The sequence below is a fragment of the Mustela nigripes genome, chromosome 4 (genome assembly GCF_022355385.1).
Source record: "Mustela nigripes isolate SB6536 chromosome 4, MUSNIG.SB6536, whole genome shotgun sequence".
Classification (NCBI taxonomy): domain Eukaryota; kingdom Metazoa; phylum Chordata; class Mammalia; order Carnivora; family Mustelidae; genus Mustela; species Mustela nigripes.
The window spans coordinates 189309934-189321727 of record NC_081560.1 but is presented as its reverse complement, the minus strand read 5'-3'; the positions used below and the strand labels follow the sequence as shown (position 1 = coordinate 189321727).

Genomic DNA, 11794 nt, shown 5'->3' with positions numbered 1-11794 from the left:
GCTGGAGGCAGACCGGGCGCTTCCCTCCCGCCCCAGGAGATCATCTTGAAGCGAGCAGCTGACATCGCCGAGGCGTTGTACAGTGTGCCCCGCAACCACAACCAGATCCCCACCCTGGGCAACACGCCTGCGCACACGGGCATGATGGGCGTGAACTCCTTCAGCAGCCAGCTCGCCGTCAACGTGTCGGAGACATCGCAAGCCAACGACCAAGGTAGGCCGCCATGCCGGGAGCAGCCCCTTCCCTGGACACGCTCCCAGGGACCGTTGAGACGTAGCGGCAGCTGCCCGTGTCCTGGGTCCAGCGGGGAAGCGGGCGGCGTTCCGTGCGCCTTGGCTCTCTCCGGCCAGCGGCCGTGCCTGGCGAGCGCAGGGCGGGCAGCGCCCAGAGAGCCCAGACCTCATTTGTTGCCGCGGCACGTGGCTGCGCTCAGTATTCTGGTTTTTGCTAGAAGTTTCCTGGAAAGGTGGGAGGAGCCACAGGACAGCCGTGGGGTAGTAAGTGGATGGGACCCTTCTTGGATACGTCCCAGGGGTGGGGCTCGGAAGGAGTAAATGAAGAGGAGCTCCCAGTGTCCGCCATCCACTCCCCCCGCCAGCGGTGCACTTTCTCCCAGTACTCAGTGACCTGGCGTCCAGGGGTCACAGGACCCTGTCATGTGAGCCAGTTCCGAGCAGGTCTTAGTCCTCCTCTCTCAAATCGGCCCGGACTCAGAGAAGGCATCCGCCACGGCTCCGGGTCACACACACTCCGAGGCGGGCCTGATGCCCCCGCTCCCCGGCCTGCCCCGCGCTCTGGGAAATGGTAACCGTGCAGACCGAGACCCAGAGCAGCCCTGCCTGGGGACTTACGGCCACAAATGAGCTCTCCCTGTCAGCCCTGGCATGTGAAGGTCTGCAGAGGCCGGGAGTTCCGCTAGCGCGGGGGGAGCCCCTGAACCCGAGCTGTCGGGGATTGCTTCCAAAGAGACACCCGCAGCTGCGGGTCAGACGGAAGCGCGCGGGGCCGGCTGCCGGCGCAGGCAGGACGGGGCTCGGAGCTGCACCCGAGCGTGGCTGGCGCGGTGAGGTGACCCGAGCCGGCTGGACGCGCCGGGGCTGGCGCGCGGCGGAAGGTCGATTGAAAATGTTGCATATGTGACAGAGGTTTGCGGGGAAGCACCCCCCCCCCCCAGTGTCTGTATCCCTGATAATAATGTTATTTTTGGCCGGGGGGGGTTTTAACAGTCGGCTACAGTCGCAATACAAGCAGCGTGTCCCCGCGAGGCTACGTCCCCAGCAGTACTCCCCAGCAGTCCAATTACAACACAGTCAGCACTAGCATGAATGGATATGGAACTGGCGCCATGGCCAATCTAGGGGTCCCGGGCTCGCCTGGATTCCTTAATGGCTCCTCCGCTAACTCTCCCTACGGCAGTAAGTGTCTGTTTTTGTCACACGTCATCACATAGATCCATGTTCACTCCCGAGTCCAATGTGTGCATTGCTTGGCTGTTCTGTGGTGGGAGCTGCTGGGCCAAAGGGAGGGTGGCTCCGGAGGCTGGGGGGCCGCGTGGCCACGGCAGGTGGCTCCGGAGGCTGGGGGGCCGCGTGGCGACGGCAGACCGGCCTGCGGCGGCCGGAAACCCGCACGAGACGGGGCTGCCGGTCGGAAAGGAAAGTCCCCACGAGCATTTGCCTGTTAGCCAGAGAGCGGCCGAGCCAGAAGCGTGTCGTGCTTGTGTTGTCGGGGCCGCCGCTCCAGGCGAGGCCCCGAGAGCCCTCTCTGTGTGCTGTTGCCGTGCCGGCGCCGCGCGTGCTGACCGTGTTTGCTTTGTTGCAGTAGTGCCGTCCAGCCCCACCATGGCAGCCTCTTCGGTCACCCTCCCTTCAAACTGTAGCGGCACACACAGCATTTTCTCATTCTCACCTGCCAATGTCATCTCTGCAGTGAAACAAAAGAGCGCCTTCGCGCCCGTGGTCCGGCCCCAAGCTTCTCCTCCTCCCTCCTGCACCAGCGCCAACGGGAACGGACTGCAAGGTGAGGGGCGGCGCGCCGGCCCCCGGGCTCGCCGAGCGCGCGCGAGCTCTCCCCCCCCCCCCCCCCCCCCCCCCCCCCCCCCGAGGGCAGGCCAGGCTGCGCCGTGGGGCGCGAGCTCCAGCCCTCCCTCCGGGTCCGCGCCCCTGCCGTGGCCCACGCATGCCCCCCCGCCCCCACCACTGAGCCGCATTGCGAGCCACCGCCCTCCCGGTAGCCACGGGAAGGACGCGCCCTGCCCCGGGACTCACCCCCGCCAGTAACTGAGTCTCGCTGGTAAAAACCATTGCCACCTGCTTCCAACCTCACCCACGCGTCCTCCCCTCAGGAAGGGGACCTGCCGGGGCACCGGGCAGAGGCAGCGGGGGGCGCGGAGGGGGGCCCTGTCCCGACCACTCAGCAGACGGGCCTTCACGGCCGCGGCTCAGCCAGGAGAGCAGGGCGCACCCGCCGGCGGCGTCCGCGCCGGCGACCTCCTTGCTCCCGGGCAACAGAGTGGCCTTGGGGCGGGGACAGTGGGTCCCTGTGCCACCTGCGGAGCCTGGTGCAAAGCCAGCGCGCACTCCGCGTCCTGAGGCTGAGCCGCCTTCTCAGTCCGTAGAGCAGACCCTGCCCCGCCAGGCTGTGCGGCAAGGGGTGCGCCCAGCCTGGGGCCGTGCATGCGTGAACACCGGGGCGGGGGGCGCTCCTCTGAGTCCTCTCCCTCGCACACTGAGGAGGGAGCAGGGCCGGCCCCGAGGGCAGGGGGAGGCAGCCTGCGGACGCAGCTGCCCCCAGATGGGGCCACGTGGACAGGCTCCAGGTGCCCGCCCAGGGCCGGGTCCCTCTGGGCCGCGTAGGCTGCCCTGCGAGGTGTGCGGCAGCTGGGCCACGTGCGTGCCCTTAGGCCTCGCGATCTTCTGCGTGGCTCTTGGTGACTCACGGGGGCCACAGGCACTGAATTAAGTGGCCGTCATCTGGCCTCTTTCAGACACCACCTTTGGTATATGCTCCTCCCGGTGAAAATCAAATCCAGTTACTCCTTTAAAAAAAATGAATCCATTCAACCAGTATTTACTGAGCGCCTACTATGTGCCAGGCTCTCTGCTGGGTGCTGAGGACGTTACCGTGGAGAAGACAAACTGGCCCTTTTGTGAAGTCGGTGGCATATTTCACTTTGATGAACTAATGCTCAAAAAAGGAACTGGAAAGGTATCCGTGATTTGAAATAATTGTCTTCCCAACATCTTAGCGTATGAGAGGGACGCCCGGGCCCCAGGTGCCGCCGACCGGTCTGCAGGCCCACCGCGGCCCCCAGCCCAGAGCTTCTCGCGAAGCGGGGGGCCAGGGGCCATGGCCCGGCCACCGTCCGCATGGCGCGGAGGCCCCCGGGAGGACGGCGCCGCCCCGGCGGTGTGTACCTACACGGGTCTGCCAAAACCCTAATGTTGTAACGGTGAGTCGGAGAGGAATTAAGACTGTAGAAATTAATGAACTGGGAAATTGAAGCTCGCATCACTACGTGAACAAATGCATTAATATGTTATACATAAATTAATGAGAATGATCGTTCTGACCAAAATTAAACAACACCGAAAAGACGTAAATTCTACTCGTACCAGGAGTTCACTGGAGAGCGTCCGCTGCACTTGGCGTTTTAGCACCAAGTTTCTTACTCCGAGAGGAGCAGAGAGCTCCCTGGCGTGGGGCTGTCACTTGGGTCTCTTCGGGGCCTTGGCCTTGAGGTGGCAGGGCAGGTGGGCTAGGAGCGGCTTTGCTCCTAGGGCGCCCACGACTCACCATTACGATACCACACAGTCCACAGGAGGTCCGAGGCAAGGGCTGAGAGCGGAGGGGAAACTGAGGCGCCCCGGTTTTCATGGAGGGAGCGACCCTGGCGCCCGGGTCCCAGTGGGGCTGCGGGCCGGCCCTGGCTGGCGTCACAGACGTGACCAGGTTGGTTCACGTCTCTGGACAGCGGTGGCCTCGGGGGAGTCTGGGCCTCTGTCTGCTGTGAATGAGCCACTGAGACCTGTGGGAAGGGGCGGCCTCGCCCAGGAGGGCCAGCAGCCTCGCCCTTCCAGAGAAGTCCTGGAGAAGGGCTGCCGCATGAGGGGTCGCGGGGGAGGTGTCTGTCCCCACACGTACCCCGCTTCCATGAAGTAGAGGCCCCCCCCGCCCCCCGCGCCTTGACCGAGCCCATGGCTGGTTGGCGGGCGCGGTGCACGCCCCAGGTCACCGTTGAGTCGAGCCCCAGGCGGAGGCCGGCCTGGCCCGCGACGGGGGCAGCCCAGTAACCCGCGGCTCTCTCTCTTTCAGCTATGTCTGGGCTGGTAGTCCCGCCCATGTGAGCGGCCCGCTCTCCCTTCCGCAGCACCCAGCACCCAGCACCCAAGGACGGACTTCAGGGGACACGTTTAGTCCAGGAGAGCTGCGGCGGGAGCCAGTGTCTGCAAACGCATCGGCCGCGGCGGAAACGCTACAAGAGACTTTGTTTAAAGATTTTATTTAAACTATTAAGAATCAACATGCAAACAAGCCTACTTCTTCATGAACAATTCCATTTTATTGACTGAACTTTTCTCATATTTTCACATTTCTCAGTCCTGAAGACTAAGGAGAACAAAGCGACGCCTATTTTGTATAAAGTTTCCGACTCCGTCTTGGCTATGTCTAGTACTTGCTATGTGTTGGGAGAAACTTTGTGAATGCACCATTTTGATTATCATGAAACACTGATGAGAAATGCCTCCAGACATTTTTCTGTACTCATACTTAGACTCACAATGGTTGTGTATCTCTATAATGTGAAATATTTTTTTGTGGTGAAAACAAAGGGGCCAAGGAGGTGTGAGCCATCGAACTGGAAGGAAGGAAGACTATGTGACTCGGAGAGGTCGGGGTGGCAGGGAGGGGGGAGGGTTTATCATCGCTTAACTTCATCCTAATGAAATGAAACTTTGTAACTTATTGTAGTTAGAAATTGTAACTTTGATATTGAATTCTCTTGCCTTCAACAAGCACACTGACAGAAAAAAAAATGCTACTGTCTGTTGGTTAAAATATTCTCCCACTGCTAGAGCTTCCTGTTAAGCAAGTGTGATCTGCAACATTTTTTCAACTTTTGCTAGCACTCTATACTATTGCATTCTTAGGCTACTGTGAGGTCCATGTTTCTTGTACCAGAAATTGTCCTTTTGACTTCTAGCTCCTTCTTCCCTAATGTGTTTTGTATGTGGTTATAAAATTGTAGACTTTTGTGATTTTGCCAAAGTTGTAGCTAAATATTTATACACTTGTCTTGAATTTTTTTCAGATCCACTTAAATATTTAGAAAAAAAACAAAAACACGTTTTCTTCCTTATGTGTCTCATAAGGAATAAAATGGTCTCCATTCAACACTTTTCCATGAACACTTACAGTTGCTAAGGGACTTTCTTTTGTAACATATCGATTATAAATATTGTATTTATCTTTGAAATTTTGTACATTGCTTTTCCTGCCGTTTTCTTTTTCTTGTCTGTATTGGTTTTTGATCGTGGCCTGGTGTTGGGAAGAGCATTAGCCAAGAGCTGTCTCTTTGACCTGTTTTGTTCAAGTGAACCGGTGTCCTTACATTTCATTTGTATTTCAAAGATTTGCTTTCTAGACTTTCCATCCTTTTTTTCCCTTTTTTTTTTTATTTTGAGGAAAAGTCAAATTCATTGTTTATTTTTATATTATTTTTAAGTTATCTGAACAAATACTTTTGAAAAAGAAGTTCGTTGTATAGTCAAAACAAAACGGTGCCGCCCGGCTGTGACAAATCCTAGTAGATTCCGTGCATGTTGAACAGCCGCGAAGAGGGGACACCGTTTGGGGCTGTGTCCTTCTTTTATTTTTCTGTAGAATGTAAAAAGTCATTTAGCTGCCACCCATGACTTTGCCACATAGCTGAACTGTGTTTACTGGAAAAATTCAGAGGCCTAAAGTTTAAAATAAAATTTACTTCTGATGTTTTAATTAAAATGTTTGCCACATTAACTTCTCTGATGCCTTAAAAGTGGACTTCTTTAAAGAACCTTTGTGCTATTTTATCACAGGCTTATGACACAATTGTTAATGGAGATTTTATTTGGAGATTTACGGTGTAACACACACACACACACACACACACACAAAAGCACAAACCTGGTGTTCCACGTGTCGCTCCTTTCTGCGTCTGATTCTGCTGCGTGGCGTGTCCTCCCGGGCCCACCTAGGATTCAGAGAGGTTTCAGGGAGAACCAAAGTCACTGCTGGTTTTTAACTTATTTTTAAAAACAATACTTTTTGTGTGGTCAGACCCAGCAGCACCTTCTGTGCTTTTTAAACCGGAATGACCTCCCGCAGACCTGTGCCTGTTTGTGCCAAACCCACGGTGAGACCCGGAGGTGGGTCTCTCCCCTTTGTGTTAAATGCTCCTTGGACACAGCACAGCAAATGTTTTGCAAATTGCAGCAGAAATCAGATTTATTTAAATCAAAAAGGAGGGACTTTAAAATACTTTGACAAAAAGAAAAAAACAAAAAACAAAAAACAAAACCATGCACAACTTAGGAAAGTGTTTATTCAAGGGACTCAATAAAAAAAGCAGAATGTCCCCAGTGGTCAGTGGGTCACAGTCCGGCCCTTTGACCGCTAAGGCTTAGCTACGTGGGAAAGCCCGAGAAGTCACTTTGGAACTAAATCGCCTCCGTTTTATTTTGTATAAGTAACGGTTTGATCTAAAAACAAGCTCACGTGTACATGTTAAGAACATTTGCAAGTTTCCTCAGCCCTGCACTCGGTTTGTGTTTTAGATTAATTAGTCAATGCCCCTCATGGCTTCATTGTCTCCAAATTGAGCGCTTCACTAAATGGTAGATTTTACTGTTAAAGACCCTACAATAAGATTGTTTTATCTGTACATTTTTTCAGATATTTAACTGTATAAAAATGTTCATTTTACACAATATTTAATTAAAGTATTTCTTGTCTGTGAATTTCACTTTGGGTAATTTTATCTGTTTTGATTACAATGAGTGGCAAAACGCATGCAGAAGTCACCTGGGGTGGTGGGGGTGGGGAGTGTTCCTCTGCACACCCTGGGCCCTGGGACGGTGTCTCGGCCAAGATTAAAGTGATTCATAGAAGAGTCTTTCTAGGAAGTTCTCAGTCCTCAGTCCTCAAACGGCTCTTCTCACTTCTCACATGCACAGAGAAATCCTCATGGTTGCCACGATGGCTCTGGTGCCCAGAGGGGCCATCTGTACGTGTGTTGCACTCGGATGTCTGCAGGGGATTCTGTGTCGGACACAGAGGCCAGAGCCGCTCTACAACACTTAACCAACCAGGAGACAGCCTCCCCCACCACCCCCGGGGGGCCCGCCCCCGCCTCCCGGCCGGGGGGCCCCCCCGGGGCGGGCCTCGGGCAGGTGCGCGGGCGCGGCCCCCCCCCCCCCCCGCCCCCAACAGAGCGCATTGGGCGAGAACCAGCTTCAGGTTCTGGACAGCTCTGGACAGGCTCTGGACAGGCAGACACCAGGGGCCCAGAAGGTGGCCGAGGTCTCATGTGGGGGAGACCACTGCCCATTCCAGGCCCACGGTAAGGGCAAGACAGACCCTCTGTGCTGTCTCCGTGCTCCGCCTGGGTCGTGGTGGGCTGTGCCGTGGTGCGGCCCGAAGGCACCATCCGAATGAGTTCTGCCCTCGGCACCTAATTTACACCACGAAGTGGCTCCTGCGAATGAATTCTCGGCACCCCTCCCAGCTCATTCTGGATTTTTCACTTTCTCCTCAATGAAAGGCTGGTTTTGCATGTTTTGGCTTGCAGCTCTGTAGCACATACACATAAGTGTGATCCAAATTAGTACTCACAAATGTCATCTTAATTGCTTGTTCTGCTGAGCAAAACAGGAAACAATTATTCAAAACATAAAGAAACTTGTGAATACCTTTTTCTCCTGTCAATGACAATCAGGTTCCTTTGACTGTGTTTTTGTCTCAGCCGTAAAGAGATAGCAAAGGAAAAAGAGGCTCTCAGGATACCAGGCTGCGGGCCGCCCACCCTCGCGCCCCTCCCCGCCCTGGGGTCTTTCCCAAGGTGCCTGGGTGGGGAGGGCTGGGACCCAAAGTCCCCACTCCCAGCGGGCACCAGAAATGCCAACCCTGGGCGGCTGGGGGCGGGGCGGGGCGGGGAGGGCTGCTCCCGGGGCGGCTCACCAGGGCCCTACAACCTGGGGAGAAATTGTTTCATGTTTGTGTTTCGAAGCAGAAGCAAGAACTGCACTCTCTCCGAATGTATGCCAATTATTGTCAGGCTGCCTTTTAAGGTCTTTCAAGCTTTTAAAGATTATTCAAAGCACTTGAAATGGGCTTCCATCTAATGCCTCATTTCATTGCATTAAACAGCCTAGTTAATAAAGAATCAATATATTCAAAGGGCAAGGTTATCTTTTGTCTATAAGGGGTGGTGTCATTCTGAACCTTTTATAGTTCAAATGCTGAAAAAGACCTCATGAAATCCATACTCATCAAGTGGGTCACTGAGAGCAATCGAGAGGGAAGCGGAGGGAGTGAAAGGGAAGAAAGGCTGCTCTCCTTTAGAGCAAGCCCGCCTTATCTCCTCGGCTGGAGCGCCCGAAGAGGTCCTCCGAAAATGTCAATTTCTCATCAAGACAAGAGGCCACGATGATCATTTTTTCCAGAGAATACATACAATTAAGAGAATGCACAGGGACGGCTGTGGGAGCGATTTGTAGCTGCTTCTGTCCCCACGAGCTGCGAGCTCCCTCCCAGCAGATAATAAGGGTTGTTGATAAGTCAAGCGTCAATATGCCAAAGAGTGAGTTTTGAATGCGAGTCCTTGTGTGCCGAGCGCGCCCGGCCGATCCCAGGCCCCGATAAGGGCCCAGCTGCCAACGGACACCACAGGTTGGCCCTCACAATTAATGCAATGAATAAATCACACAAAGGAGTCGGGAGGCTTTATACTCAGTGAGACAATCCCCTGTTTTACCCTTCAAGGATTCCTTTTATGTTGGAATAAGGTTGCTTTTAATGAAATTTAAACTCATCAGAGGAAATCAAAAACCTCCAATCAGATTACAAATTGATTTTTTGGTCATTTGTCATTTCCCAGTTTCACAGAGAGCAAGTTGCCAGTCTGGTGCTGGGAGCCAGTGTGCACACACCGCTCCCAGCCCCGGGCCTGGGGACAGACGGGAGCAGCCCCGGACACCCAGAGCCCAGACGCAGACTCACACACGCTTCTGACTCTCTCCCCACCACCCCACCCCGGTCTGGCCAAGTGAACCCATCACAAGACGGCCACCATTTAGCTTGTTATCCAGCTGTGGCATGGCCAGGGAACATCCACCATCCTTGGCAGAAAGAACTCACAGGGACGGCTAGATCTGCACTCACAACCCACGGCTGGCCCGCAGAGACACATTCTCTCCGAACTGGAGGAAGTTTCAGTTTGTACCCACGCACGTCTTGAATTGGCCCTGGGTCACACCCGCGGGGGCCACGGGGACATCCAGGCCGCAGACACCACAGCCTGTGATCTGGGGCCAAGAGCAACCACGGAGACTCCTGCTCAGCCCAAATGATCGCTCCTGGGAACAGGCTGCCCTTTCTCCCAGGACGGCAGAGGGGGCCTCCCTCATGTCCCCACCAAGCCCGGGAGCTTCCCGAGGTCCCCAGTTGCTGGCCTCCCAGAGGTTCTCCGGTCACACCCTGGGGGGACTTTGAGCTTCCTGAAGACAAGACACAGCCATGCCTTCCTCAGCTTCTTGTCCTACACTGGGACTCCCCGCCAAGGCCACAGGGCATGGCCCAGGGCAAGATCAGAGAAGGCGCTGCTTCAGGAAGAGAGTGAACATCATTCCCAATTCCAGAATCCTTGGTGACGACCTTTTAAAACAGAGTCTCTGAGTTAGCTGAGCAGCGCACGCATTTTTGAGGAGCGAGCAAGCAGCCGCCCCAGGCACCTGTGCTGGAGCTGGGGGCGCGCAGGCCACTTCAGTTCCACCGAGCCTGGGCGGGGCCCGTTCCCCTCTTAGGTGACCTAATTGTTGTTCAGAGGAGTCACATGAGCAGCGCAGAGTCACAGGGCTGCAAGGACCAGGACTAGAAGCTAAATGAAGTCTCCAATCTCCCAATCCTGCCCTCTCCCCTGACTTGGGTTTCAGATACCTTGGATGGGGGCAGTGCGCAGAGACCGAGAGACCATCTGGATGGAAGGAGAAGCCTCCAGCCTAGCCGCCCCCCGGGTGTGACGCAGCCAGGCCGTGAGATGGAAACCGGCTTGTGCAGCCGTGGTCAGCTGACGCTCAAGGGGTCTTGCTTTGGGACTCAAGCAGCATCATAGGACCATGGTTCCAAAACAGAAGGCAGATGTTCCTCTCCCCAGCGTCCTTGCAACAAACGAGGGGACCTCAAACGAGCTGTTTCCTTCATGCTTCTCCACTAGTGTCTTTGGGGCCACCACGTGGTCTGCACGGAGCCGGGGAGAACAGGATGTCCGTGCACACGGGGTGCCCGTGGCGTCCACGCGGTGTCTGCAGTGTAAGCTGGTGTAGGCGCCCTTCAAATGGCGCAGGGACAGGAGGGGACAGGAAGGGGCGCTGAGGCCGTGCCAGAGGGACAGGGCTGTGAGGCCCGCGCCATCAGCCAGCGCCCCGGCCAGAGCTCCGCCCGAGCTTCTGGTCTGGCGGGCAGAGGGGGAGAGGGACGAAAGGAAGAAGGCCAGCGGCGCGGCTACGGGGACCCTAGTGGGACCAGAAGAAGCCACAGCAAGGTCAGAGGTGTCGACCGGAAAAGAACCAAGCGTCGGAGGGGAACACGGGCATCCCACCGCTGCCCAGCACACCACTGCCCCCGACAGCTCCCTCATCAGACGCGTGCGACTTGCTAGCTGAGTTTCCAGTTAGCAACCTTGGGTTTCCAGCTCCAGGAGACCAAGCCCTGTGCCGCTACCACCGCCGGCAGAACTGGCGCTGCTCTGGGCCTGGGGCCACGAGCAGAGACAGAAAGAAAAGTGCCCCATGACAACAAAGGGTTTATATCTCAATATACAATGAGCTCTTGCAAATCAATAAGACCAGATACCCTGAAGAAAAACAGGCAAATTCACAGTTAGTTCACAAGGGAACAATACAAGTGATTGATAAGCTTAGGAAAATATATTCAACCTTACTTAAAAATGCACATCAAAATAATGAGATGAAATTTTTTTCATCTATTAAATTAGAAAAGATTTTACTTAAAAGCTAATACTCAATCCTGTTGATGGAGAAATGGGCATTCTTAGAGTTGTCGATAGACGAGTAAATTGGTACAGCCTTCTGGAAATCAATTCGACGTTATATCAAGAGACTTAACAATGTTCATATCCTTTGACCCACCAATTCCACTTCGAGGAATCAATCTTAAGGAAATGATCAGAGATTAGGCAAGATTCAAGTACAAGACTGTTCACTGCAGTAATGTGTATTTAAAATACTGGAAAGAACCCAAATACCCGAAAATAGCAATTGTTAATTGAATTATGGTATAGCCATATAGTAGAATATTATATATTCTACTGAGCCATTAAGATCATGCTTTTAAACTATATTTAACGAAATGGTAAATACTAATGATATAAAATTAAGGCGAGGCGGGCATGTAACACTGGATGTACAATGTCATTCAAAATTGTAAGTTCTCTATCAAGAGAAGGTAAGAAGAATAAATACAGAATATGCATAATGTTATAGAATAATATGTATTTGGAAAAACTAGTAGAATGAC

At 54.1% G+C, this 11794-nt stretch overlaps 1 protein-coding gene across 13 annotated transcripts in view; it reads left to right on the top strand.

Moving 5' to 3' along the window:
* EBF3 (EBF transcription factor 3) overlaps positions 1-7004 on the top strand; it is a 117118-nt gene extending 110114 nt beyond the window's left edge. For 2 of the 13 annotated variants that reach the window (XM_059398830.1, XM_059398827.1), the window contains exons 13-17: positions 37-214; positions 1228-1416; positions 1931-2020; positions 3096-3208; positions 4316-7004. In XM_059398830.1, the coding sequence (XP_059254813.1) occupies positions 37-214; positions 1228-1416; positions 1931-2020; positions 3096-3208; positions 4316-4333 (588 nt within the window). In that variant the 3' untranslated portion in view covers positions 4334-7004. Of the gene's footprint in view, positions 1-36; positions 215-1227; positions 1417-1822; positions 2021-3095; positions 3209-4315 lie in introns of all 13 variants that reach the window. The other 11 variants (XM_059398825.1, XM_059398823.1, XM_059398833.1 and 8 more) reach the window with 7 other exon arrangements.
* Positions 7005-11794: the final 4790 nt, after the last annotated feature.